The sequence below is a fragment of the Elephas maximus genome, chromosome 9 (assembly GCF_024166365.1).
Source record: "Elephas maximus indicus isolate mEleMax1 chromosome 9, mEleMax1 primary haplotype, whole genome shotgun sequence".
Taxonomy (NCBI): domain Eukaryota; kingdom Metazoa; phylum Chordata; class Mammalia; order Proboscidea; family Elephantidae; genus Elephas; species Elephas maximus.
The window spans coordinates 30,497,501-30,522,440 of record NC_064827.1 but is presented as its reverse complement, the minus strand read 5'-3'; the positions used below and the strand labels follow the sequence as shown (position 1 = coordinate 30,522,440).

Below are 24,940 nucleotides of genomic sequence, written 5' to 3'. Positions count from 1 at the left end.
TGCCAACTGTGCCCACCTCTCCACAAGGTGTTTTCTTAAGCAACTCTATGCCAATTTTTTTTACATGTCGCTGTAAAAAAAAATGAGCATGGACACTTACTAAAATACCTCACGGCGGGGAGGGGTGGGAGGGCACGGTTGGCAAACAAATGTAGAAGGCAAACGTTTTGTGTAAAAACATAGTACTCTGACACTCAGATGCGGATTAAAGTATGCCAACTAAACTGCCTTCAGCCCAGCAAGACTATCTTCCCCTAGCCTTGAAGGAAATCTCATGAAAAGGTCCTTCCTTGGTTCTTCTCCTGACAAATAAAATAAAGAGAAAGAAGCTAAATAGTACAGAAAAGCTTCAGTGATATGAAAAGATATGAATACAATGTCTTCTGGGTTGCTCATCATTTCCGACATGATAACAAATTAATTAAGCTTCCCAAGGAACAGGATCATCAAAAAATGAGAAGACTCTGGGAGATAAAAATTTTCTGATTACATTATCTGAAATCATAACTCCAAATAATTCTCAGAATCATGCTTAACAATTGGAGCGTCTATGATCAAAGACTCATAGAGTCCAACAGCTTCAGTCAAAACCGGGAATTTTTAAAATTTTATTATCCTACGCAAAATTGACAAAATGAAGAGGAATGGCACTTCGTTGATCATCAAAAAGAACATTTATTCAAGATCTATCCTGAAGTACAACATCGTCAGTGATAGGATAATATTCACACATCTACAAGGAAGACCAGGCAATATGACTATTACTCAAATTTACATACAAACCACTAAGGCCAAAGATAAAGAAATTGAAGATTTTTACCAACTCCTGCAGTATAAAATTGATCAAACATGCCATCGAGATGCATTGATAATTACTGGTGATAGGAATGCAAAAGTTGGAAACAAGAGAAAGGATTGATAGTTGGAAAACATGGCCTTGGGGATAAAAACCAAACTGGAGATCACATGACAGAATTTCGCAATACTAAAGAAAACTATACACGTCAACCTCACCAGATGAAATACACAGGAATCAAAGGGGCTACATCTGTGGAAAGAGATGATGCATAAGCTCAAAAACATCAGTCAGAACAAGGCCAGGGGCTGACTGAGGAACAGACCATCAATTGCTCCTATCCAAGTTCAAGCTGAAGCTGGAGAAAATTAGAAAAAGTCCACAAGAGCCAAAATACAACCTTGAGAATATCCCACATGAATTTAGAGACCATCTAAAAAAAAGATTTGACACGTTAAACACTACTTACTGAAGACCAGACAAATTGCGGAAGGACATAAAGGACATCATACATGAAGAAAGTCAGAGGTCATTAAAAAGACAGGAAAGAAAGAAAAGATCAAAACAGGTGTCAGAAGACACTCTGAAACTTGCTCTTGAACGTCGACTAGCTAAAGCAAACAAAAGAAATGGTGAAGTAAAAGAGCTGAACAGAAGATTTCAAAGCGAGTCTTGAGAAGACAAAGTATTATAGTGAAATGTGCAAAGACCTGGTGTTAGAAAACCAAAAGGGAAGAACACACTTGGCATTTTTCAAGCTAAAAGAATGAAAGAAAAAATTCAAGCCTTAAGTTGCAATAATGTAGGATTCTATGGGGAAAATACTGAACCACACAGGAAGCATGAAAAGAAGATGGAAGGAATACACAGGGTCACTGTACCAAAAAGAAGCAGTCAATGTTCAACCCTTGGAGGTAGCATATGATCAAGAACTGATGGTACTGAATGAGAAAGTCTGAGCTGCACTGGAGGCACTGGCAAAAAACAAGGCTCCAGGAATTTATGGAATACCAATTGAGATGTTTCAACAAACAGATACAGCTTTGGAAGTGCACACCCATCTATGCCAAGAAATTTGGAGGATAGCTACCTGGCCAACTGACTGGAAGAGATCCATATCTGTGCCCATTCCAAAGAAAGGGGATCCAAGGGAATGCAGAAATTATCTAACAATATTATTAATATCACACAGAAGTAAAATTTTGCTGAAAATCATTCAAAAGCAGTTGCAGCAGTGTATCAACAGGAAACTGCCAGAAATTCAAGCCAGATTTAGAACAGGATTTCCAATGAGGGATACCATTGCTGGTGTCAGACAAATCTTGGCCGAAAGCAGAGAATACCAGAAAAATGTTTACTTATATTTCATTGACTATGCAAAGGCATTCAACTGTGTGGATAACAAATTATGGATAACATTGCAAAGAATGGGAATTCCAGAATGCTTAATTGTACTCATGCGGAACCTGCATATAGACCAAGAGGCAGTCATTCGAGCAGAACAAGGGGATAGTACATAGTTTAAAGTCAGGAATGGTGTGTGTCAGGGCTGTATTCTTTCACCATACTTATTCAATCTGTATGCTCAGCAAATAATCTCAGAAGGTGAACTATATGAAGAAGAACAAGGCATCAGGATTGTAGAAAGGCTCATTAACAACCTACGATATGCAGATGACACAACCTTGCTTGCTGAAAGAGAAGACTTGAAGCAGTTACTAATGAAGATCAAAGACTACACACAGCCTTCAGTACGGATTGCACCTCAACATAAAGAAAACAAAAATTCTCAAAACTGAACCAATAAGCAACATCATATGATAAATGGAGAAAATATTGAAGTTTTCAAGGACTTCATTTTACTTGGATCCACAATCAGCGTCCATGGAAGTAGCAGTTAGGAAATCAAATGATGTATTACATTGGGCAAATCTGCTGCAAAGACGCCACTTTAAGGACTAAGCCATAGTATTTTCAAACACCTCATATGCATGTGAAAGCTGGATAATGAATAAGGAAGACCAAAGAAGAGCTGATGCCTTTGAATTATGATGTTATCGCAGGCTACTGAATATACCACGGACTGCCGGAAGAACGAACAAATCTGTCTGTATAACCAGAATGTTCCTTGTAAGCGAGAATGGCAAGACCTCATCTCACATACTATGGACATGTTATCAGGAAGGACCATTCCCTGGGGAAGGACATCATGCTTGGTAGAATAGAGGGTCAGTGAAAAACAGGAAGACCGTCAATGAGATGGATTGACACAGTGGCTGCAACAATGGGCTCAAATATAACAAGGGTTGTGAGGATGGTACAGGACCGGGCAGTGTTTCATTCTGTTGTACAAAGGATCCCTATGAGTTGGAACCAACTCTAGTGCACCTTACAACAACAACAACAATGCACAATTTCATAAAAAGTAGATGCCTTATTGTTGTAATTGTTAGGTGCCGTCGAGTCATTTCCGACTCATAGTGACCCTATGTACAACAGAATAAAACGCTGCCCGGTTGTGTGCCATCCTCAAAATCCTTGTTATGCTTGAGCCTACTGTTGCAGCCACAGCCACTGTGTCAATCCATCTCGTTGAGGGTCTACCTCTTTTTCACTGACCCTCTATTCTACCAAGCATGATGTCCTTCTCCAGGGAATGGTCCCTCCTGATAACATGTCCAAAGTATGGGAGACATCCTCGCTTACAACAAGCATTCTGCCTGTACTTCTTCCGAGACAGATTTGTTCATTCTTCTATGGGATATTCAATATTCTTTGCCAATACCGTAATTCAAACGCATCAATTCTTCTTCGGTCTTCCTTATGCATTGTCCAGCTTTTGCATTCAAAGATGTTTTATAGATTTTAGGTATCTCAGGAAATGCACTTAATTTTCAAAAAATGCTGAATACATCAATTGCATATCCCTTCCCTGTCTGGAAGCACAAAAGGTATACAAAGGAAGTGCTAGCCCAGTTTATCTACAGCATAACCCTCCTACCAAGCATGTTTTTAAATGAAGGTGGGGGAAGTAGTTGAGCTGAAATTACAGGCTGTCATGACACCTCGATATCAAAAACTGAATACCTGGTTCCACAAGAGAGTAAGGCTGTTATTCACAATCTCGTTACTAAGCAACTGTAACAATGGCTGCATGAGCTTTCTAGAAGCTCCTGCAGTTAAGGAGGGAAAATCTAATGAAATAAAAATAGGAAACATCTTGCTTTGGAAATCTTTACCTTAGGATAAATTCAATGTAACAAAAACAATCTCGACTCAAAACAGACAATGCCTTAAAGGACATAAAAAGTACATGCTACTATGTATCATTCACTTTCTTTTCAGTTTTAGTTAATTTCTTCAAAGTTCACATTCGACTGGTGATAATAATTTCCTCAGTGTGTTTCCTTGTGGTCCCATTCTCTCCTTTACCCTCCCTAGGGAATACTTTTTTTTCAAACCAACTTTCTGATTAAAAGAACATTTTAGAGCCCTTAAATTCATTTCTTTGTTTACAGGAGCTATAAAAAAACCAGTTTGCAATTGTTTCATGTTGCCTCAGCTTTGAACTGAGAACACTCTTGGACATCAAAATATTCCTTTGAAGAGAACAGTCTCTCAAGCAGAGCCAGACACTTTCCCAGCCACTCCCTTAAGTTTAGACAACCAGAGTTTTGCAAATGTCAAGTCTTTTTCAAAGTTAGACTACACAACATAGCAGGCTCTAGACCAATGTTTCTCAAATTGTGGGCTGGGTTTTAAGGAGGTGTGTGGGGGGAGAGGGGAATCAGACGTGTTTCAAGGGAGTTTTACAGACCACACCTGCAAAATTAAGGAGCAGGTTACAAGGCTGGGGGAGGTGGCCTTTTCCTTCCATCTTTCCTTGTAGTTTTAGCATCTACTGAGATGCTAAGAGAGCTCCTGAAGTTATACTCTCTAAAGATCTATAGTGGGTTGCTTCTCATAATCAACATACTTATTCTCCCTTCCTCTCTCTCTCTTTCTCTCTTCCTCTAGGCCTCTCTTTCTGTTCTTGAAGGAAGCTAGGCTAGTAGATACACAAACTAAAAAGATAACATCTTAGAATTACACCTCTAAATCAAAGACGAGTAATCACTGTGATTTTAATAAAATTCTCTTTTAAAAAGACAAATCCAGAAACCAAAGTACTAGAAATTGAAGACCCAAAGTATCTCGGGCAAGAAGCATAGAGAAATGACAGTCATTCATGCTTTTAGATCTCGAAGATAGAGATGGTTTTCTGTCTCAGAAGATTCTCTCCGCAGCATTTGGAGGAGAGGGCTGTCTGGGTCGCCTGTTTGTAATTAGCTTGTTTCTTTGATTCTCATTTTCCTTCTCTCTTTAAAAACTAAATAAATAAAATAAAGAATGCAAAGTATAGTCTTTGTAATCACAACAAACCACAAAGTTCTGCTACTTTAAAAAAAGTAAATCAAGAAAATTCTGTTTTCTGACACACAAATAATTATTACCACTGCTGGTAACAATAATGAAAACTTGGAACTTACATAACACATTTTACGATCAAACTGATTCAAAAATTAAATCAGTTAGCTTCAGGGTCTACTCAGTCTACGTCACTCTGTGGCTAATAATTTAGACAACATGAACATTCTCAAATAAGAAACTTCAAAAAAAAACTTTTTTCCTGGTTCTTTTTTTTTGTTTTTTCATTGTTAAGGAAACCCTGGTGGCGTAGTGGCTAAGTGCTACAGCTGCTAACCAAAGGGTCGGCAGTTCAAAACCACCAGGTGCTCCTTGGAAACTCTATGGGGCAGTTCTACTCTGTCCTATAGGGTCGTTATGTGGCAGAATCGACTCGACGGCACTGGATTTGGTTTTGGTTTGGTTCATTGTTAAAGTTCTCATATTTGATTACAGTAAAATTCAAGGCTTTCTACCATGTCTTGGCCATATTTCCAAAGGACCTTGAATACTAGTAGTCACTATTATGTATAAGATTATTTATTGAGGCATTCTTTGTAAATAGAAAAGATGAGAAACAATAGGGAACTGTTAAATTATGTCAAGTCCACACAATGGAATATTATATAGCTGAAAAAAAAAATCAGAAAGCTCTCTATTTTATGGAATGAACTCCAAGATAATTATTTAACTCAAAAATGCAAGGTAAAGAATACTATATACAGTAGGCAACTATTTCTATTTTAAAAAAGGAAAAATACAGACACATAAATTTCCAGTTATACATGCATAAAATATCTTTAGAAGGAATAATATGACCTGGTAACATTTCTGCCTGTGGAAAACTGAGAAACGGGGAGTAGAGAGACTTTGCCTCATACATTCTCTTGAATTATGTACCATGTGAATGTACTAACTACTCAAAAATAAATAAATTGTTAATTAAAAAAAACCTAAGATCAGTGACAAATTGTTATATATACGGATGACGCAATAGTAATGATGGATTTATATTGATGTGTGAATGATACCCTGTATCAACATAATTTTCTAAGATGATCTTCTGGAATTAAGGGTCCAGCCTAGGCTGCTCTGCCACCACCACCACCCCCCATTGCCATCAAGTCAATTCTGATTCATAGTGACCCTATAGGAGAGGGTAGAACTGTCCCATATGGTTTCCAAAACTGTAAATTTTTACAGAAGCAGACTGCCTTAATATTCTTCTGTGGAACAGCTGGTGGGTTGGGATTACTGACCTTTTTGTTAGCAGCTGAGCACTTAACCACTGTGCCACCAGGGATCCTTAGCCTGCTCTAACTACCCCTTAAATAGACAGAGGACATCACCCTTAGCTCCTGATACTCTAATGTTTGAATATGAATAGCCCAGTTACACAATGCAAGTAGATTTTATGGTTGCAGGTTTTTAAGCATTTGTAAACTATTTGGGGGAAAACAAATACAACTATTTGCTTTTGACCAATAAAAAGAGGTAAAGTAAAGTAAATCTAGGTACCTTGCTTAAGGTCATCCAATAAGTGAGAAAAAGAGGAACACATAAAAATCTTAACTTTTAAGAAGTCTCCCCAAAACTACTTTTTTAACAGGTATACTCTGTGTGTGTGTGTGTGTGTGTGTGTGTGTGTGTGTGTAGAAAGAATGAAAATTAATGCTTTTAGCTATGATCAAACCCTTACTTTTTAGAAATATCTGATCACCTACTAAATGTCAGATAATGTGGTAGATACTAAAATATAGGTAAAATAAAAAATATAACGTGAAAGAGTAAGTAACCCAGCTGGGCAAGGAAGGTGACATCTGAGCTGAGACTTGAAGGCTAACAATGACGATGGCAGAAAAAGGAGGGGATGAAGAGTCCACGCAGAGGCAGAGACTGTGCAAAGGCTCAGGAATAGTGAACAGTTGTGTATGTCTAAAGAAGACGGTTCATGGCAGGAAAGGCAGCTTGAATTGTAGGCTGGAGATAGTCTGGGAAGGGCTTACATACCATGCTAAAGAGTTTGGACTTTATAACTATAGACAGCAGAATATAATGAAAAACTGAAAAAGGTTTCAAAAGATACAAAGAGATGATCTGAGCGAACAGAGTAAGATTTATGAAGAAAGGCTAAAGAGCTACAGGTTAGTTAGCCTGATAGACTTCAAGGACAGGAAGGCATCTTACACAGATGGTAGTCGCAGCTATAATCCATCTCTACAGAAGACAGAAAAAAAAAATTAAGTATTCAACTCTGGTGATAATACAATAGAGATAACAAAAAACATTGGAGAGAGCAAGTAACTCTACCAAGAAAGAAAAGGGAGACTAGATGGGACTGATGGAGGTGGGTGGGGTGAAGCACAAATGATTTAAAATAGGCAAGAATGAGGGCTTATAAATAAAGGCCTTATTTTTTAAAAACAAAGTAGCATCTCCTTTTCACAGAGCATTTTATGAGAAGTGCTCACTTCCACGGAATGGTTCCATATGGTCCTATTTCACCATTTGACTATCTCAGAATGATTCCATTACCCTCAGACTGTGAATGGACTAAATATCATCATACCAAGCAAATTCAAAAAAAAAACATTATTAACTTGGAATAATCAGAGAGAAGACAGGTCTAAATCACAAAATACTTTTTAAAAAAATCAGTGTAAATATTTTAAAATACATAGTATTAATGCCAAGGGCTGGCCAAGAATTACCAATAAACTGTACAAATGTAGAAGTAGTAATGCTTATGGGCAACCTTCTTTCTTAAGTCAAGCACTTGCACTGCTATTGTGAGTTATAAATGACTTAGCTCTTTTCTTCATAAACAGAGCAATGATAAGTTTAAGTACACCAAATGACCACAAATTCCAAAACTGTAGGGCTTAAATTAGCATAGTTTCACTGCATATGAAATTTCAATTGCATAACAATTTAACCAAAAGGAAAGTAATTGGCAAATAGGATGAATGTTGACCCTTAATGGCAAATTACAGGATTTTTTCTAAAAACTTAAATTGTTGATTGATCAAGCATAGGGGAAAAAGTACCTGGTCGAGGGAATCAGGTTGAGAATCCCATTGAGAACGTAGCTGAATTCTGCATGATCCTGAGCAACAAGTGCCACCAAACCCTCACAACAGGCTGTTCGAACCACTACGTTGTCACTGCAGCACTTCTCCCACAGCAAGTTCAAAGCAGGAGTCTGAAATCCAACCGGTGATTAAAAGTCACTTCCGATAAGCAACAAACGCACACACATACCCCAACTATTCATCAAAGGATAATTCATTCACAGTTCACAGTAGGCTAGCCTTCCTAGACAAAGATAAGGCTGCTGTGCCTGTTGTCACTCTTTTTGTAGACTAAGGTCGGTTTTCCAAGAGAGATAATGGATATGTTCTGATACAACTCTCTCTCACCTGTTATCTCAGCCGCAAAATAAGGCAGGCTGCAGGCACAGTTATGACCTGAGTTCAAGTGAAACAATAAAACCAATGGGGGATCAAAACTAAGATCTGGCTATGGCAGAGTTCTTTTAACTAAGCAATTTAGCCAGATGGGAACGTATCAGGATATCAGTGTACACTGACCTCCAAATCATATTTATGCTTCAAGCATAAAGCCTAGTGTGCGCCCAGAAGGAAGAGAGAGACGTAGTGCAGGCCACAAGCAAACTGCTAGTTCCATGATTATCAACAAAAGCCTAGAAAAACTGTCTAGCTCAAGAAACAGGGTGTGATTTTTTTCCCCTGCTCACACTCTGAGTCAGTCTTCTTTGAGAAAAGCACCGGAAGGGCACGTAAGTAAACATAAGTTCTTCATCTAGAAAAGCCCTATAAAAGCAGAGGTTCCAGCCTTCTTAATTTTCTTGGGAGTCTATGGCCCCAAAATTGGTTGACTGCTAATGATAAACCTATACATGAATGTATGTGAGCTCAGTGCATTTAGATTTACACAAGGCTTTATCTTTTTTATTTAAAAACCACACACACACGTATAATGAAGTTATTTTTCCTTCCCGCTGACATGATTTATTCGGGAAATTTATAATTTGGGGAAAAATAGATTCCCAGAAAAAAAGATCCCTAGTGCCTACATAAAAACTGAAAAAATGGAAATCAACATCATATTGTGCCCACTTTCCCACTGTCTCTGGCTCTGAGAGCCTCTAGGATCCCACCATTAAAAGAACAATACATTTACAGTTATCACTGCAGGAAGGATATATTTATATTCCATTTCTCTTTTTTCCAGAGGGAAATTTATTCACCTGTATGAACGGTTTCAAAGGGCTCTACATGTCATTTCTCCATTACAAGTCGGAAAAAGAAAATAAAGGAAAAAAAAAACCTGTTGCCTCAGGTTATACTGGGTCCTGGTAGAAATAAGCATTCATTTATTAATAGAAGGGGAAACATTTAGTTACAGGGATTTGAGATTCAATAAATCCCGGCCATTTAAGTAAAACCACTAGATCTTTTCAGGGTACATAATGTGATTATGGAAACCCTGGTGGTGTAGTGGTTAAGTGCTACGGCTGCTAACCAAAGGGCCAGCAGTTCGAATCTGCCAGGCGCTCCCAGGATTAAGATCAGGGTTCTCAGAAAGCCTAACTTCTATGACTACATACAAACACCAGATAAACGCCAATTAGTATGCCCCTACACTGAATCCAACATGTCAGTAGAAGCTGTAAAGAAATGTAACTGGGAGAAGCAAATCAAAAGGAATGTGAGAGATAAGAAATCAATTTATCTCTGTTGTAAAAAAAAAAATCTTATTTCTGTCTTTTTTGTTCTCGATAGAATGTAACTTTAAGTACCTCTCAAACAATTTCCCAATCAGCGTGTCAAAATACACACTGCTGGTCAACCAGAACCCAAGTGGTGTATCTCAGTAAGCATTACTTCAACTATGCGCACTGGCCTGCCCCATGCAAGGGTACAGAATTTTTCCTCCAGCTCCCACTGTCAATGCATGACCTTCTCCGCTTAGAACTCACATCTGGGTCTGGCCTGAAGCATGAAAAATCTCCTACACCCAAACAGAGCCACTGTGTTCAGTTTCTCTATTAACCAAATGTACTACTCCCTCAGAGGCACCCCTATCAACTTTCTCTAAAGCATGACTTCCCTCATCCCACCTATCTGGTTTACCATTAATAGTCATAAGAATTCTCCCTTTTGCCCCCTCCATATTTCATTCATGAAGTCTGTTGTAGCAAATTTTAAAGAATACTATGGAATAAAAAGATGGCACATGAAAAAAAGAAAAAAGAGGGCTATGAACTTTGCACAGTTTAAAATCATTTCTATGGTGACCTGAGCTGTGAGGGGAATAAGAGAAGTGCATACGTACTCCAGCATTTAGAAATATCTGAGTAGACCTAAAGCACAAAGTTAAATACAGACCTGGTTTGTAGCTTGGTGGATCTTTTCTGAATAACCATTTTCCTTTAGGACTGCAGCAATAAGATGACCCACAGCCTAAAAAATAAAGAAAACTAATAAATATATTCACTCCGAAGTTCTCTCCCAATAGCGCTTCTCAAGGTAAGTAACATTAATATTAGACGATATGAGTATGCTAGGCAGTTAATTGGTAATAAATAAAATTCCCGTTCACTGAATATGCGCTATGCAGCAGGGACCGAATTAGGCACTCCACGTGCGTAATTTATGATCTTTTTATAATAACCACCAAGGTAGGTATTATTATCCCAGGTAACCAATAAACAAACTTCAGTTCATAGATGTTAAGAAAATTGCCAGATTTTCCATTCAAATTGCCACTGTTTAGTATTAGACAGTAACTCGAGACTGCTTAATCCATTAAACCATGAGGAAACTGGGAAACCCCACAGTTTTTTTTTAAATCAACTTTGTGTCTAACTGAAATCTATTATGCTTCATCATGCCCTTAATAAAGATGGCAAAAACTCATCCTTATCTTTATGACTATAGCTCATGCAGATCTGAACCACCACTCTTCTCCCTCCTTTAGGCTCTATGATTTTAATTTATTATTTTCTCATAGGTTTTAGCCTTTTAATAAGCTTTCAGCCTCTAAATTTTCTCTCTAAAATTTTCCGATACTCTTTTTCAGTCAATGAGCACAAAATTAAACTCGACTCTAACAGGAGTATTGACTACATAAATACACAAATATGATTACCTCCTACCGCCTCAATTTCATTCTCTTAGTTCTTCAGCCCTACCCAGCACTGCTATCTTAGCACCATTAGGCTAGCAAAAATGACAGTCATTCTGTGTACAGATTGGGCAAACACTTGGCTATTGCAGAACTATCCATCCTGCACTTGGGACCAATGTATGATATATCTGCGAATAGCTGTCAGTCTTGTGAAGTCTCTAGAGAAGCACAAATAAAAATATAGCAGCCACTCCTTTCTCGTTTCCTTTTGTATTTCACATGGTAAAACTGATTTATGGCCTTAATGCTTGATGGTCTCAGTCTTGCAGTCCAAGTCACCCATTTACGTGAATATTAAGTTTAGTTTAATATACTGTCTCATATCTGCTGGTAAAAAAGACTTGAGAATCAGTGAATAGCTTGGGTACTTGTTTACAAAATATACCATATTTCATTGACTAAGTGGCCATCAATTGCAAGATGCACCATTATTTTATGTACCACAAAGAAAGAAAAAAGGGCTGCATCTATGATATTCAATACTTTTTATAATTAAGAGTTTTTATTTTATATTATTGAAAGAGCTCTTTTAGACTCACTTAAAAAATTGTGGCCAAGTTCATGCATATGCAGGCAATGCCAACTGTGTCACAGCTGCTGCCATCAACTATAAGATGCAATCCAATTTCAAAGAAGTAAAAATGTGGAAAAAAAATGTGTATGAATCAAGGAAATATGGTGCTAACACTGAGCAGTGGTTACAACCAAACAACAAGAAGTGTTCACAAAAGACAGGGTACAATCACAAGAATCTAATAAAACCAATATGAAACAACAGGAAAATAAAGCTACAGTCCATATTTAGAAAAAGAGCTAAAATAATATAAGCTTGATGATATACATCTCCCCCACACTCCATCAGGTTCCATTTCACTAAATTACTTTTCAATGTATCCTCCTGACATCACAGAATATAGCCAAAATTGATTTTAGAATACAAAATCCAATGACAAATCAGCTATATCATTACTTAAGTTTTCCATAACAGAATAATTTAAATGGACATCCTACAGCAACCAACACATATTTCACTTACTCTAACAGTAATACATATAGGCATCTCCTGATTATCTGTATTAATGAAGGGGCCCCAAGCACAAAGAAATAAAAATTGTGGACAGTATCTTCCAAGCCTTCATCTTCTTCTTCATGTAAAGACCTGCACTGCACAGAGTAGGATAAGACTCCAACTCAGTCAGGTAGAAGGGAATCTTGCATAAGGAGTGTTCTACTCCTCATGGAAGGGTTCCCCACTACCCAGCTAAGTCAATTCCCACAGAAGGCATCTCCGAAGTTAACTTCTGAAAGTATCCAAGATGCTGTATGTCGTTAAGTCTTCTGGCAGGTTTCTTCTGGTTCCTTAGGTTTACTCTCACAAGAAAAGACAATAAGCTATTATAATGCCTTGATTAACAAGAATGCTTCTAGTTTGCTGAGGGCTAACTAGAAAACCATCTTTGTTTCAACCCTAATTATTGAAAATTAAAATTATTTAGAGATAACATCTCTTAAAATATAGTATCACAAACTCCTGCCTTAGTAAGTATAGTATATAAATAAAATCTTTAAATCCAGGATATTTTACTGATTCAATGTCATTATTATAAAAATCTATTAGCCTTAACAGTAATACAGGGGTTTAATGTATCTTTTTAAATATTAATCCCTCACACTGTATAGATATATAACCATTTGCTTCTATTCCCCAAAATTAATTATGGACCAGAAAAAAATACATATTCAAGGGTCTCCTAGTTAATCAAGATTTTATCATCTCTAGGAAGAAAAGTATAATATAAAGAGAAGTTGGCTGAAATTGATTAGTTTCAAATACATATATTTTAAATTAACTCATATCAAAGTCACTTAATACGGCAATATAAATTTCTATGTGTAGAATAAAACATTTAATGTTAAAAATACAAAGTTAATTAACAATCCACCCAAAAGGTTCATTCACTACCATGAAGCAAAAATAGATGGATAGATAAAATTACCTGTGACTGGATAAGAGAATTTGGAAATTCAAACCTTTTCCTGATATCATCTGACATTTTTGCTTTTCTTACATGTATGTATATAAATTCTGTAACCAAAACAAAAGAATACTTGTTAGTCCTGAAGAGGAATTCAAACCAATCTCATTTCTTTCTCAAATGATATTAAAGTAAGTCAATCCAAAGACGGAAATGGAAATAAAGCACAGGGCTCTATAAAGTAATCCTTGGCATACCCATCATTAACCACTTCAGCACTCAAATGCCATGACTAATAAATGAATTAAAAATGCCCAACAGCTCTTGGCTTTTCCCAGTAGAACTAATCCTGAAACAGATGAATTCACACTACAGAGGCCAAGAAATATCCAAAAGTTCAAGCCTAAATAACATGATTAAAGTATTCCACCGCAAGTTGGAAACGGAAATTCTTTTATGCATCGAAACTTGCAAGGGAGAAGGAGTCAAACTGACATAAAATGTTTTAAACTATGCCTCACTTTGGTACAAGCTTTCATTTGAACATTAATCCAACTGCTAGTGATATGTGTGAAACCTAGGTAAGTTATTTTCAAGAAGTATAGAAATTATGTAGAAGCTCACACATTAAAGCAGACTGTCTCCAAAAGGAGGAACAGCAAGCAAGTAGCACCAACTTTTAATATTTACATCACACCTCTCATTCCCACTGGGCTCTCAAAAAAACATCATGCAAAAAAAGATGGAGGAGGGCAGGTGGTGAAACAGAGGCACAAAACTAGTAAGAGGATTTCCTAAGATCCTACTTTTATCCATTCCCTCTGCAGCAGTGATTCCACTAGATTACATTACTTTTTTAAAATGGATACCGTAGGTCACCTATTTATTACAACATGACTAAAAAATACAAAGTTTATGCCAGTACAGTACCCTAGGTTACCCTATAAAAACAAGAGAAAAGGCTAGTTTAAGCCTCTCCTCATCTCAAAAAAAGGAGGCACCTTGTCTTGATCCCACAGCTCTTTTTAACTACTTTCCTCCTTTTTCTTCCAAAGCTAAACTGCCTGGATGACTAACTTAGCCTGGCTTCCTCCTTCAACATCTATGTCCAACTTGATTCCCTTGCATTTGACATTTCACTGCACTGAAAGATGCACCGCGCTAAGATAGCAGACCATTTCCCCTGTCTAAACCTACTCATCGGCTTAAGCAGGCCAAAATTTCTTCAGTTTCCCAGTTGAGTCAAGCACACCCTTCTTGAAATTATTGTCTTCTTTGATTTCCTTAATATATCACAACGGGATTTCCCAAAGTGTGTCCCAGGGAAATCCAAGATAAAGAAATCTTCATGAAAAAAAAGGAGAGGGAGGATTTTGCGGGGGGAAAATACTACACATTCCAATAACGAAATTTATTCATTTAATAAACCTTTTATTAGGTGCTTACTGTATGTCAGACACTGTTCTAGGTACTTAGACTATATCAGTGAACAAAACAGACAAAAATCTCTGCCCTCATGCAGCCTACAGTTTAGCAGGAAGAGACAGAAATCAAACAAACCCGTTGCCGCTGAGTTGATTCCAACTCATAGTGATCTTATAGGACACAGGAGAACTGCTCCATAGGATTTCCAAGGAGCAGCTGGTAGATTTGAACTGCCCACCTTTTGGTTAGCAGCCAAGCTCTTAACCACTGTGCTATCAGGACTCCATAGGAAGAGACAGACAACAAAAAACAACTCGTAAGTAAAGCACATTTTAGAGGGTGTTAAGTCCTGTGGAAAAAAAAGAAAGTAAGGCATAGAAAATTGAATCCAAATTAAGGGAATTGCACTATTTTACATAGGATGGTCAAGATCAGCCTCTTAGAGAGGGTGGCATTTAAACAAAGACTTAAACGAGGTGAAGGTATTAGCCATACAGTTTATCTGGGGAAAGAATGTCACAGGTAGAGGTAACAGTGAGCACAAAAAAGGGTAAGGCAATAGAGTGCTTAAGACATGTTCTAGGAAGTGCAGAGACCTGACTGGAGCAGAGTGAAGGAGAGAGAGAATGGCAAATTAGGTCAGAGAGGCAATGAGGAGTCAGACCACAAAAGGCTTTGTGGGCCACTGGAAGGACAGATGCATTAATTCAGAGTGAAACGGGAAGCTACTGCAGAAAGAAGTGGTAAGATCTTAATAGAATCACTTGAGGTGAGAAGTCATTGGATTCTGGATATACTTAGAGCCAACATGGTTACTAATGGATTAGATGAGAGTGTAGGAGACAGGAAGGGACCAAGGATAAATCCAACGTTTTTAATCTGAGCAACTTTATTTTTAATCTCAGCTTCCTCTGGCCATGTTACACATTAAGCAAAACAATTTATTACTTCTCATCGTGGCATTTTTTACCAAAAGGAAAAGATGGAGTTGTCATCATCTGAGGTAGGAAAACACGTTTTGGCAGGAAAACCAGGAATTCCATTTTGGACAGGCAAGTTTTGTATGTCTAATAGACATCCAGTGAATCTAATGTTGCAAAGAGTGATCTTAATTAGAGATAAAAAAATAACAGTGCACATATTTATATTAAAGAATTGAAAAAATTCTAAAGCAAGAAGTCTGTTTAACTCAGAGTTTATCAAACTTATCTGGTCACCGAAGCCTTTTTTTCTAGAAAATCCTGTTAACAGTCTACACAACCAGTCTTCCCTGAGACGCACGTTGGGAAACGCTGCTCTACTGGCTTCTCCTAATTCCGTCCACTCTTCTTCCAGCACTTCATCTTGCTTCTTGAAAGTACTCCCAAGACTCTCTGCCCTATGTTCTCCTTTCTTTATAAAAACTCAACCAGAGCTATCGTCCTTTATCTAGTTCCAGATCTCCAAATGCTTCCCTATTCTCTCTCCTCATAAGGCTCTAAAACATCAAAAACTCAGGATGTCAACAACGAGACACATATTTCCTCTCATAAAAACTGTCCTCATTTCAGTTCTTCCCAGTTCTCCTCTCATGACTTCCTTTACCATTCTCTAAATCCAGTTAGTCACAGAGTCCATTGCATTCTTTCCAGCATCCCAGAGTCTACCTTTCCTTTCCCATTTCTATACTCATCAACTTAGTTCTTCCTGCCAGGCTCACTTCATAACTGCGTACACATGAGGGTTCTCCATGCTTCAGTTCATCCCATACATTAAATTAATAGTGCTAAAATGCTATTTCCATCACATCATTTCCCTGTGAAGAATCCGGAGTGGGTTTTCGATTGCCTGTCAGATCAAATGCAAATTCTGCTGCCTAGCTTTTAAGTCCTCTATGAACAACCTCATCCCTTCCACTTCATTTTCACTTCTGTCCAATTCCATTTTAGCAAAAAACAGTCTTTGAAATGGTTCCACATGCTCAAAATCTGCTCATTTCTAAGGACTGTACTCATGCTGTTCCCTCCCACATAAAATGTCCTTCTCTATATGCTCCCACTATTTAATGATGAAATTCCTTTCATAGCACATCTCCTCTGTTAATGTCTTCCCACCCAGCCACACCTTACAGTAATCAGCTGGCTTTATATACCTTCAGTACTATTGCATATGGTCTGATCTATACCATTATGTGATTGTTTACATTAGCACTGAAAAACTTTTTCTGTAAAGGGTCAGATGGCAACTACTCAAGTCTGCCCTTCCTAGCAGGAAAGCAGCTGTAGATAAAAAATAAACAAATGACCGTGGCTAAGAGCCATAAAACTTTATTTAAAAACCAGATGGCTGACAGGCCATAGTCTGCTGATTCTTGGTTTGCATGATGACTTTTTAAATTAATTTTAAAAAACTGTTGACATAATTGCTATAATTGATATTCAAATTTGGCCCTTTCTTACAAAGCATTTAGGGAAAATAAGTAAGGTAAATTGCACCTCTTTTATTATCTAAGAGATGGAAAAGTACCCTTTATCAAAGAAAACAAACTTTTTCCTAACCCTAAACTCTGAAAGAAATTTCTCTTTTGGGGGCTTATGCGCGAGATATGGGGTGATATAATGGGCAATACCGTCAACAACGTAAGTAAAACAAAATTTTATATTATTTCTTTTTTAAACAAACCCTGGGTAAAGCCATGGGTATAAAATAATACGTAACTCAAAGAGCCTCAGCTAGATGGGGTCCAAGTGCAGAGTTTTTTGATGACCTAATCTAATTCAGTAGAAGGTAGACGTTAGAGTGCCCAGAGAGGTAGATAGTTATCAGCCTGTCACAGAGTAGTCTTACCCAAACATCAACAGTAAACAGAAGAAAACACTGGGGTCATACTCTCTAATCCAAGCCTAACCCAGTGCCCTCGAGTTGATTCCTAGCCTAGCCTAGAATGTTAGAATTCCAATATTGCTTTGGGGACCTGATGAGCAGCTGGTTAAGCTAATAGCTTATTTTTGCAGTAGAAAAGCCGAACCAGTATTCTCATTCAGAAAGATGACCCTGCCTCCAGAAGGTTGGCCAAAAAAACCCAAAAACCAAACCCAGTGCCGTCGAGTCGATTCTGACTCATAGCAACCCTACAGGACAGAGTAGAACTGCCGCATTGAGTTTCCAAGGAGCGCCTGGCGGGTTTAAACTGCTGACCCTTTGGTTAGCAGTCATAGCACTTAACCACTACGCCACCAGGGTTTCTGAAGGTTGGCCACTGGGGTAAAAAGTGTTGTTTTTATCAAAATTACTTAAGTATAGATGACAAATACCTAAGCTTACAAAAGACAGCCCTTATTTCAGTGTGACACTTTAGAGAAAGAATACCCACCAAGAGAAAGGCTAGGTTTTTTAAATCTATAGTAACTTTATCTTTCCTAACTAATGGCAATTATGCATTCTCAAAACCACTACCCAAGCTACAATATGTTTTGATATCATCCTTGATTTGTTATCCTTGGGCTACAAATTGCAAGTGTCTTTCATCTGCTGGAGACTTACGTTTCAAGGTTAATCACAACCATTTGGCCTTTCAAAGTATAAAAACAAAATATTCTCTTACAGAATTTCAAAAAATAGAAGTACACATGCTTTCTTTACCATGGGCAGGGTAGCTATGTGTCCTACTTTATTTTTAATCTCAACTTCCTTTGGGCATTTTATACTTTAAACTAAACTTTACTAAAAAGAAACTGGTCACAATATGCTCCATAAATCACATTATAAAAAAGACTGTTTGATTTAAAAAGATTTATCTCCAACCTGTCATTGTGCCTTTTGTAAATCTAAATCAGAAATAGAATTTTAATGACTTTTTTTTACAGATGCTTGAAAATAAATGATTTAAGTTCCAAGTGCATTAAAGCATTTGTTTAACATAAGCAATTATCACCTGCCAAAGTGTTTCAGCCCTATAAAAATTTATTTTCCAAGAAAATAAATCTATCAATTTCACTCTAGAAGAAATAAAGGACCAGGAGTATTATACATAAAGCACTTTGGGTTTCAATTTTCTTTCTCAATAGTTTCCCTGGGGTATGAAAACATACAACTATATATCACAAAAAAAGTACGTATGGTCAAATCTCAAATGAAGGAAAGCAATCTGAAAAACTAGAAAAAAAAAAATCTAATTATATTCCTGAAAACTATGGGAAGCCAGCAGAGGGATTAACTGATCCTGTGGGGTAGCTGGAGGGCGGGGGAAGTCATGGCTACAAAGACACATTTGAGCACACTTAACTTCAAAAAGTCTATACAGGAAGGGCTCAAGGGCAGCAATCTGGGAGCAAGTCAGGACTACAGAGGTATATTCCTGCAGCTAATTTACATGAGCAATGTCATCAGCAGGCTGATTAATAAAAAATGTATACTTCATTTACATTATTAGAACCTTGTGTTTTAGAGCCAAAAGGGTCATTTTTTGTTTGGGGGTTCTTTTTTTGTCTTTATTTTCTAAAAGGACTTTTTTCTTTTCTAACACTTTACAAAATATTCCAATTATCAGTCATGGTATTTCCTTAGTTTCTTCCTTCCAAAAATTAAGCTGTGGAACCATCAGTCTGAGTATTTTAAGCACATATCTTGACTTTTTGTTTTGTTTTGTTGTTCGAGGTAGGGTGCTTACAGAAAAGCTGATGAGCACCATCAATAAATAACAGCTGATGTTACAAATGCATCAGGACTATGGCTCAGAAGTACATTCCAGATTCTCCTACTTGCTTTGCCCTGCCCCTTTTTTAAAAAAAGAAAAAAATCTGCCTAACCTTTTCAACCATCCACCTTGCTCTACTATCCAATATTTACACCTTCGCCATTCCTCTACTGCTTCCCAGTCCCCAAGTATTTCTACACATTCTCTCTGGGATCTGGCAGCTGGGTTCCCAAAGTAACAGGACATGATAATCAGAGCCTTCCTAACCACATGATTCCTACAAATGGGAAGGTTACGGGGAAATCTCAACGGACAGTCTTTAAGACTAAACAGTAAGTGCAAGCAAAAGCAACTTTTAGTTGTTATATTCTCAGAGACCACCAAGGCATCTTTAAACTAAGCTAAGAGTAGAAAATACTTTTAAGTTAGCCAGTTATTTCAAAATCAAGCTGAGAGAGGGCAACTAAATGGTCTGACTGAGTTGCTTAGTCAATAATCAGAGAAAGCAGGGTCTGTGAGGATGACAGAGGCTGCTAGCTATCCTCCAATATGTTCTCTCCTTCTTCTGTATTAAAAAAACTGTAGCCTGACAGGCTTCATAACATTTCTGAGCCTCAAGCATAATTAGATATGACCACACGAACAAGTTCTCTCTGCTGGAGTTTGAGCAGAAGGGTTGTGCCACTTCCATGCCTGAGCCTGCATCCTCCACTCTCTCTTCCACCAGGTCTTGGCAATAAACCAATTCAACACGCACATAAAGACAATGCCCCTAGGACACTGTTGAAGAAATAAAATGAAAGGAACCTAGATCCCTAAATGTAGCTTTGAGTAAAGCTGCATACTAACCTGGAATGACAATATTATGTGAGAAATAAATAAACTTCTATCTTGTCTGAACCACTGCATATTGGGGTTTGTCATGGTAGTATTTCCCCAACTAATATGAGGAACCTGAGATCATCTCCCATCCACATTTTCGTTGGAGAAACAAACAAGCCGAATGTCACAGAGGTTAAGTTAAGCAACTTTCAAAAAAAGCAAACCATCATGGCATAGTTCAGGTGAGAAGGGTGGTTTCTTGACTTCCAATAGAGCGTTCTTTCCACTGGACCATTAATAACATGAGATATGACTGGCGTTTTTCCTACTACTGCATCACAGCCCAGGAATTTTACAATCTATAATTCAAGTACTGAGCAAGTTTAGGTGAATATAAGATCTGATGATCTCACCGGATGCAATTTACTAAAAGTACATCAAATTGCAATCAAATGCCTGCCTTTACAATTTAGTTCCTTCACAGTCAATATCACATGCTACTTGTACTTTGATTTTGTAATCGGAGTCTAAAATAAGATCAGAGGCGGGAAATTCCAAGTTAGAAGTGATTGCTGTCCAGGAGAACCAGGCACTAAAGAAAGAAAGTCACCAACTTGAATAATGACTGCTGTGTTATAATAATTTATCCAATTACTCTTGAATAATCATTTTTAAAAGTATCATATATATGTATATCTAAATGTTATACAAATGAATAAAGGTATACAGATGAAAATTTATCTTTTAAAATCCAAAGACTCATTTTTCTCTACAATTTTTACATTATCCAATCTAAGTCTTCAAAGTTAATGCCTTTATAAGTTGATTTTTTTTATTAACTTTTATTGAGCTTCAAGTGAACGTTTACAAATCAAGTCAGTCTGTCACATATAAGTTTATATACACCTTATTCCGTACTCCCACTTGCTCTCCCCCTAATGAGTCAGCCCTTCCAGTCTCTCGTGACAATTTTGCCAGCTTCCAACTCTCTCTATCCTCCCATCCCCCCTCCAGGCAGGAGATGCCAACACAGTCTCAAGTGTCCACCTGATACAAATAGCTCACTCTTCATCAGCATCTCTCTCCTACCCACTGTCCAGTCCCTTTCATGTCTGATGAGTTGTCTTCGGGAATGGTTCCTGTCCTGGGCCAACAGAAGGTTTGGGGACCATGACTGCCGGGATTCCTCTAGTCTCAGTCAGACCATCAAGTATGGTCTTTTTGTGAGAATTTGCGGTCTGCATCCCACTGATCTCCTGCTCCCTCAGGGGTTCTCTGTTGTGCTCCCTGTCAGGGCAGTCATCGGCTGTGGCTGGGCACCAACTAGTTCTTCTGGTCTCAGGATGATGTAGGTCTCTGGTTCATGGGGCCCTTTCTGTCTCTTGGGCTCTTAGTTGTCGTGTGACCTTGGTGTTCTTCATTCTCCTTTGATCCAGGTGGGTTGAGACCAATTGATGCATCTTAGATGGCCGCTTGTTAGCATTTAAGACCCCAGACGCCACATTTCAAAGTGGGATGCAGAATGTTTTCATAATAGAATTATTTTGCCAATTGACTTAGAAGTCCCCTTAAACCATGGTCTCCAAAGCCCCGTCCTTGCTCCGCTGACCTTTGAAGCATTCAGTTTATCCCGGAAACTTCTTTGCTTTTGGTCCAGTCCAGTTGAGCTGACCTTCCGTGTAATGAGTATTGTCCTTCCCTTCACCTAAAGTAGTTCTTATCTATTAACTAATCAGGAAATAACCCTCTCCCACCCTCCCTCCCTCCCCCCCTCATAACCACAAAAGTATGTGTTCTTCTCAGTTTATACTATTTCTCAAGATCTTATAATAGTGGTCTTACACAATATTTGTCCTTTTGCCTCTGACTAATTTCGCTCAGCATAATGCCTTCCAGGTTCCTCCATGTTATGAAATGTTTCACAGATTCGTCACTGTTCTTTATCGATGCGTAGTATTCCATTGTGTGAATATACCACAATTTATTTAACCATTCATCCGTTGATGGACACCTTGGTTGCTTCCACCTTTTTGCTATTGTAAACAGAGCCGCAATAAACATGGGTGTGCATATATCTGTTTGTGTGAAGGCTCTTATTTCTCTAGGGTATATTCCGAGGAGTGGGATTTCTGGGTTGTATGGTAGTTCTATTTCTAACTGTTTAAGATAACGCCAGATAGATTTCCAAAGTGGTTGTACCATTTTACATTCCCACCAGCAGTGTATAAGAGTTCCAATCTCTCCGCAGCCTCTCCAACATTTATTATTTTGTGTTTTTTGGATTAATGCCAACCTTGCTGGAGTGAGATGGAATCTCATCGTGGTTTTAATTTGCATTTCTCTAATGGCTAATGATCGAGAGCATTTTCTCATGTATCTGTTAGCTGCCTGAATATCTTCTTTAGTGAAGTGCGGGTATAAGTTGATTTTTTAACAATACAATTTTAAAATGTTTTTGCTCTGCCAACAGAGTAATTACTCAAATTTTTCAGTACAAAACTTTTTTTTTAATTCAGGATTTTATGTTCATACAAAAATACATATTTATAATATAAACAAACAAAAAACCCTTGCTGTCCAGTTGATTCTGACAACTAGTGACCTTACAGGACAGAGAAGAACTGACCCATAGGGTTTCCAAGGAGTGGCTGGTGAAGTCGAACTGCTGATCTTTTGTTTGGCAGCCATAGCTCCTAACCACTGTGCCATAAAGGCTCCATGTATAATATATTCATAGTATATTTACAATAAAACTGATGCCCACTCATTTTAAAGATCATACTTGCCAATAAATGTCTAAATTCGGTAGCAAAATCACCAAATTCTTACTTTAAGCAATATCCAGTTAACTGAAATTTTGTAAAGCATCAAAAAATGTATTTTATAGGTATTTTACTTCTATTTCCTCAAAAATGGCTCAAATTTTCTGCACTGGTTCTCTAAAATAATTTACTTTTAAGCAAATATTAATATGGTAAAAACAGAAATATTTACGATAAAATAATGTATTTTATATAAAATACTCCAGGTCATGTGACAGATAAAACAACAATGGTTAAATGCTGATAAAAGATAAGTACACAACACCACTCTCTGTATTTATATCTTTGAAATTTTTCATAATAAAAAGTTTTTTAAACCACACTTACATGTCTCTTACTATGAGCCAGGCAATATTCTAAGCATCTTACATATGTTGTTGTTAAGTTGTTATGTGCCATCGAGTCTGTTCCGACTCATAGCAACCCTATAGGACAGAGAACTGTCCCACAGGGTTTGCAAGGAGTGACTGGTGGATTCAAACTACTGACCTTTTGGTTAGCAGCCCAGCTCTTAACCATTGCACCACCAGGTCTCCATCTTACATATATTAATTCATTTAACCCTTACAATAACCCTATGAGGTAAGTACTTATTTTAAGGATGAAGAAACTGAAGCATAGAAAAAGTTAGGTAACTTTCCCAAGGTCACATAGTAAGCGGCCTTCAAACCCAAGTAGTTTGAAATTCACACCCAAGCGGTCTGGCTCCAGGGTACATAAGCACATAGGAAAATCTGGGAATTATGAATTATAGGTGATTTTTTGTTTGTTCTTATTTTCTAATTCTTTTCATAAGAACATGTACTCTTGTAATTTGAATAAAGTTACCAAAATACGAAATTTTTTCTTCAGATCCTAATATATTTTTTTTAAGAAATAAGGGATGTGACATTCTGAAACCCACATTACCACAAGCATAGAAATCTACTATTAGTGTCAACCTTTCATAAAGTGAGTGGCAACAACTTGAAAGTGTTTACAAGCAGTGAAAGATTATTACTTTGCTACCCATTTTACCAATGTTTTATAGAACGAGTAATACTGAAAAGAGGTCAGTGTAATTCAGCTAGCTAGATTCAATTAACTTTAGACCATTTAAAAACTTAGTTCCTTCATTTTCAAGGAGAAACATAACCATTCCAATAATTCCATTTAGACTCCTGGGAAATTTAATACAAAATAAAAACTTTACTCTTAAAAACAGTTTTGTAGACTGATTACACGCTAAAGGCAACATTTTTTTTTGATTGCTGCAAACTGACTAATCAGCCTCATTTCTTTTCATTAAAACTAAATTGTGAAATTCATGTACAATGGAGTAGTTACAGTTTAGTTATTTTAGCTCACATACTTAGTACTAATGAAAGCTGAAGAACAAATAAGCAAAGAAATTTTATAGGGAAGAGAACAAATGTCCATAATGTTAACTAGTCAACGTAGCCCATAATGGACAGGGAGAGTAACTCCAAATTCGATTCCTAAATAGGTACAATTACAACTACAAAAAAAAAAAAATCACTGCACTGTTAGAAGAACTATCCTGAAGATGTTCAAATGAATATACCGCACAGCGCACGGTAAAGCAACGTCATACATTCTTTTGCAAACCGTAAAACTGCTGAAAGTGAAAAACGCCTTTAATCTGAATACTAAGCACATACCTACCTTCGTGAAAGAGCAACCAGACACAGGGAAAAAAGGGCACGGACTTTTGCAGGGGAGAAACAGACCCGGACACAAATTCTAACTCCAGCACTAGCTATTT

The 24,940-nt window shown here is 37.5% G+C and overlaps 1 protein-coding gene across 3 annotated transcripts in view; it reads right to left on the bottom strand.

Annotated features, from left to right (window-relative positions):
* Positions 1–24,940, bottom strand: part of FOCAD (focadhesin) — a 307,707-nt gene that overhangs the window by 271,927 nt on the left and 10,840 nt on the right. For all 3 annotated transcript variants that reach the window (XM_049896729.1, XM_049896728.1, XM_049896730.1), the window contains exons 2-4: positions 13,453–13,541; positions 10,654–10,728; positions 8,290–8,444 (exon numbers count right to left, since the gene is read on the bottom strand). In XM_049896729.1, the coding sequence (XP_049752686.1) occupies positions 8,290–8,444; positions 10,654–10,728; positions 13,453–13,509 (287 nt within the window). In that variant the 5' untranslated portion in view covers positions 13,510–13,541. The remainder of the gene's footprint in view (positions 1–8,289; positions 8,445–10,653; positions 10,729–13,452; positions 13,542–24,940) is intronic.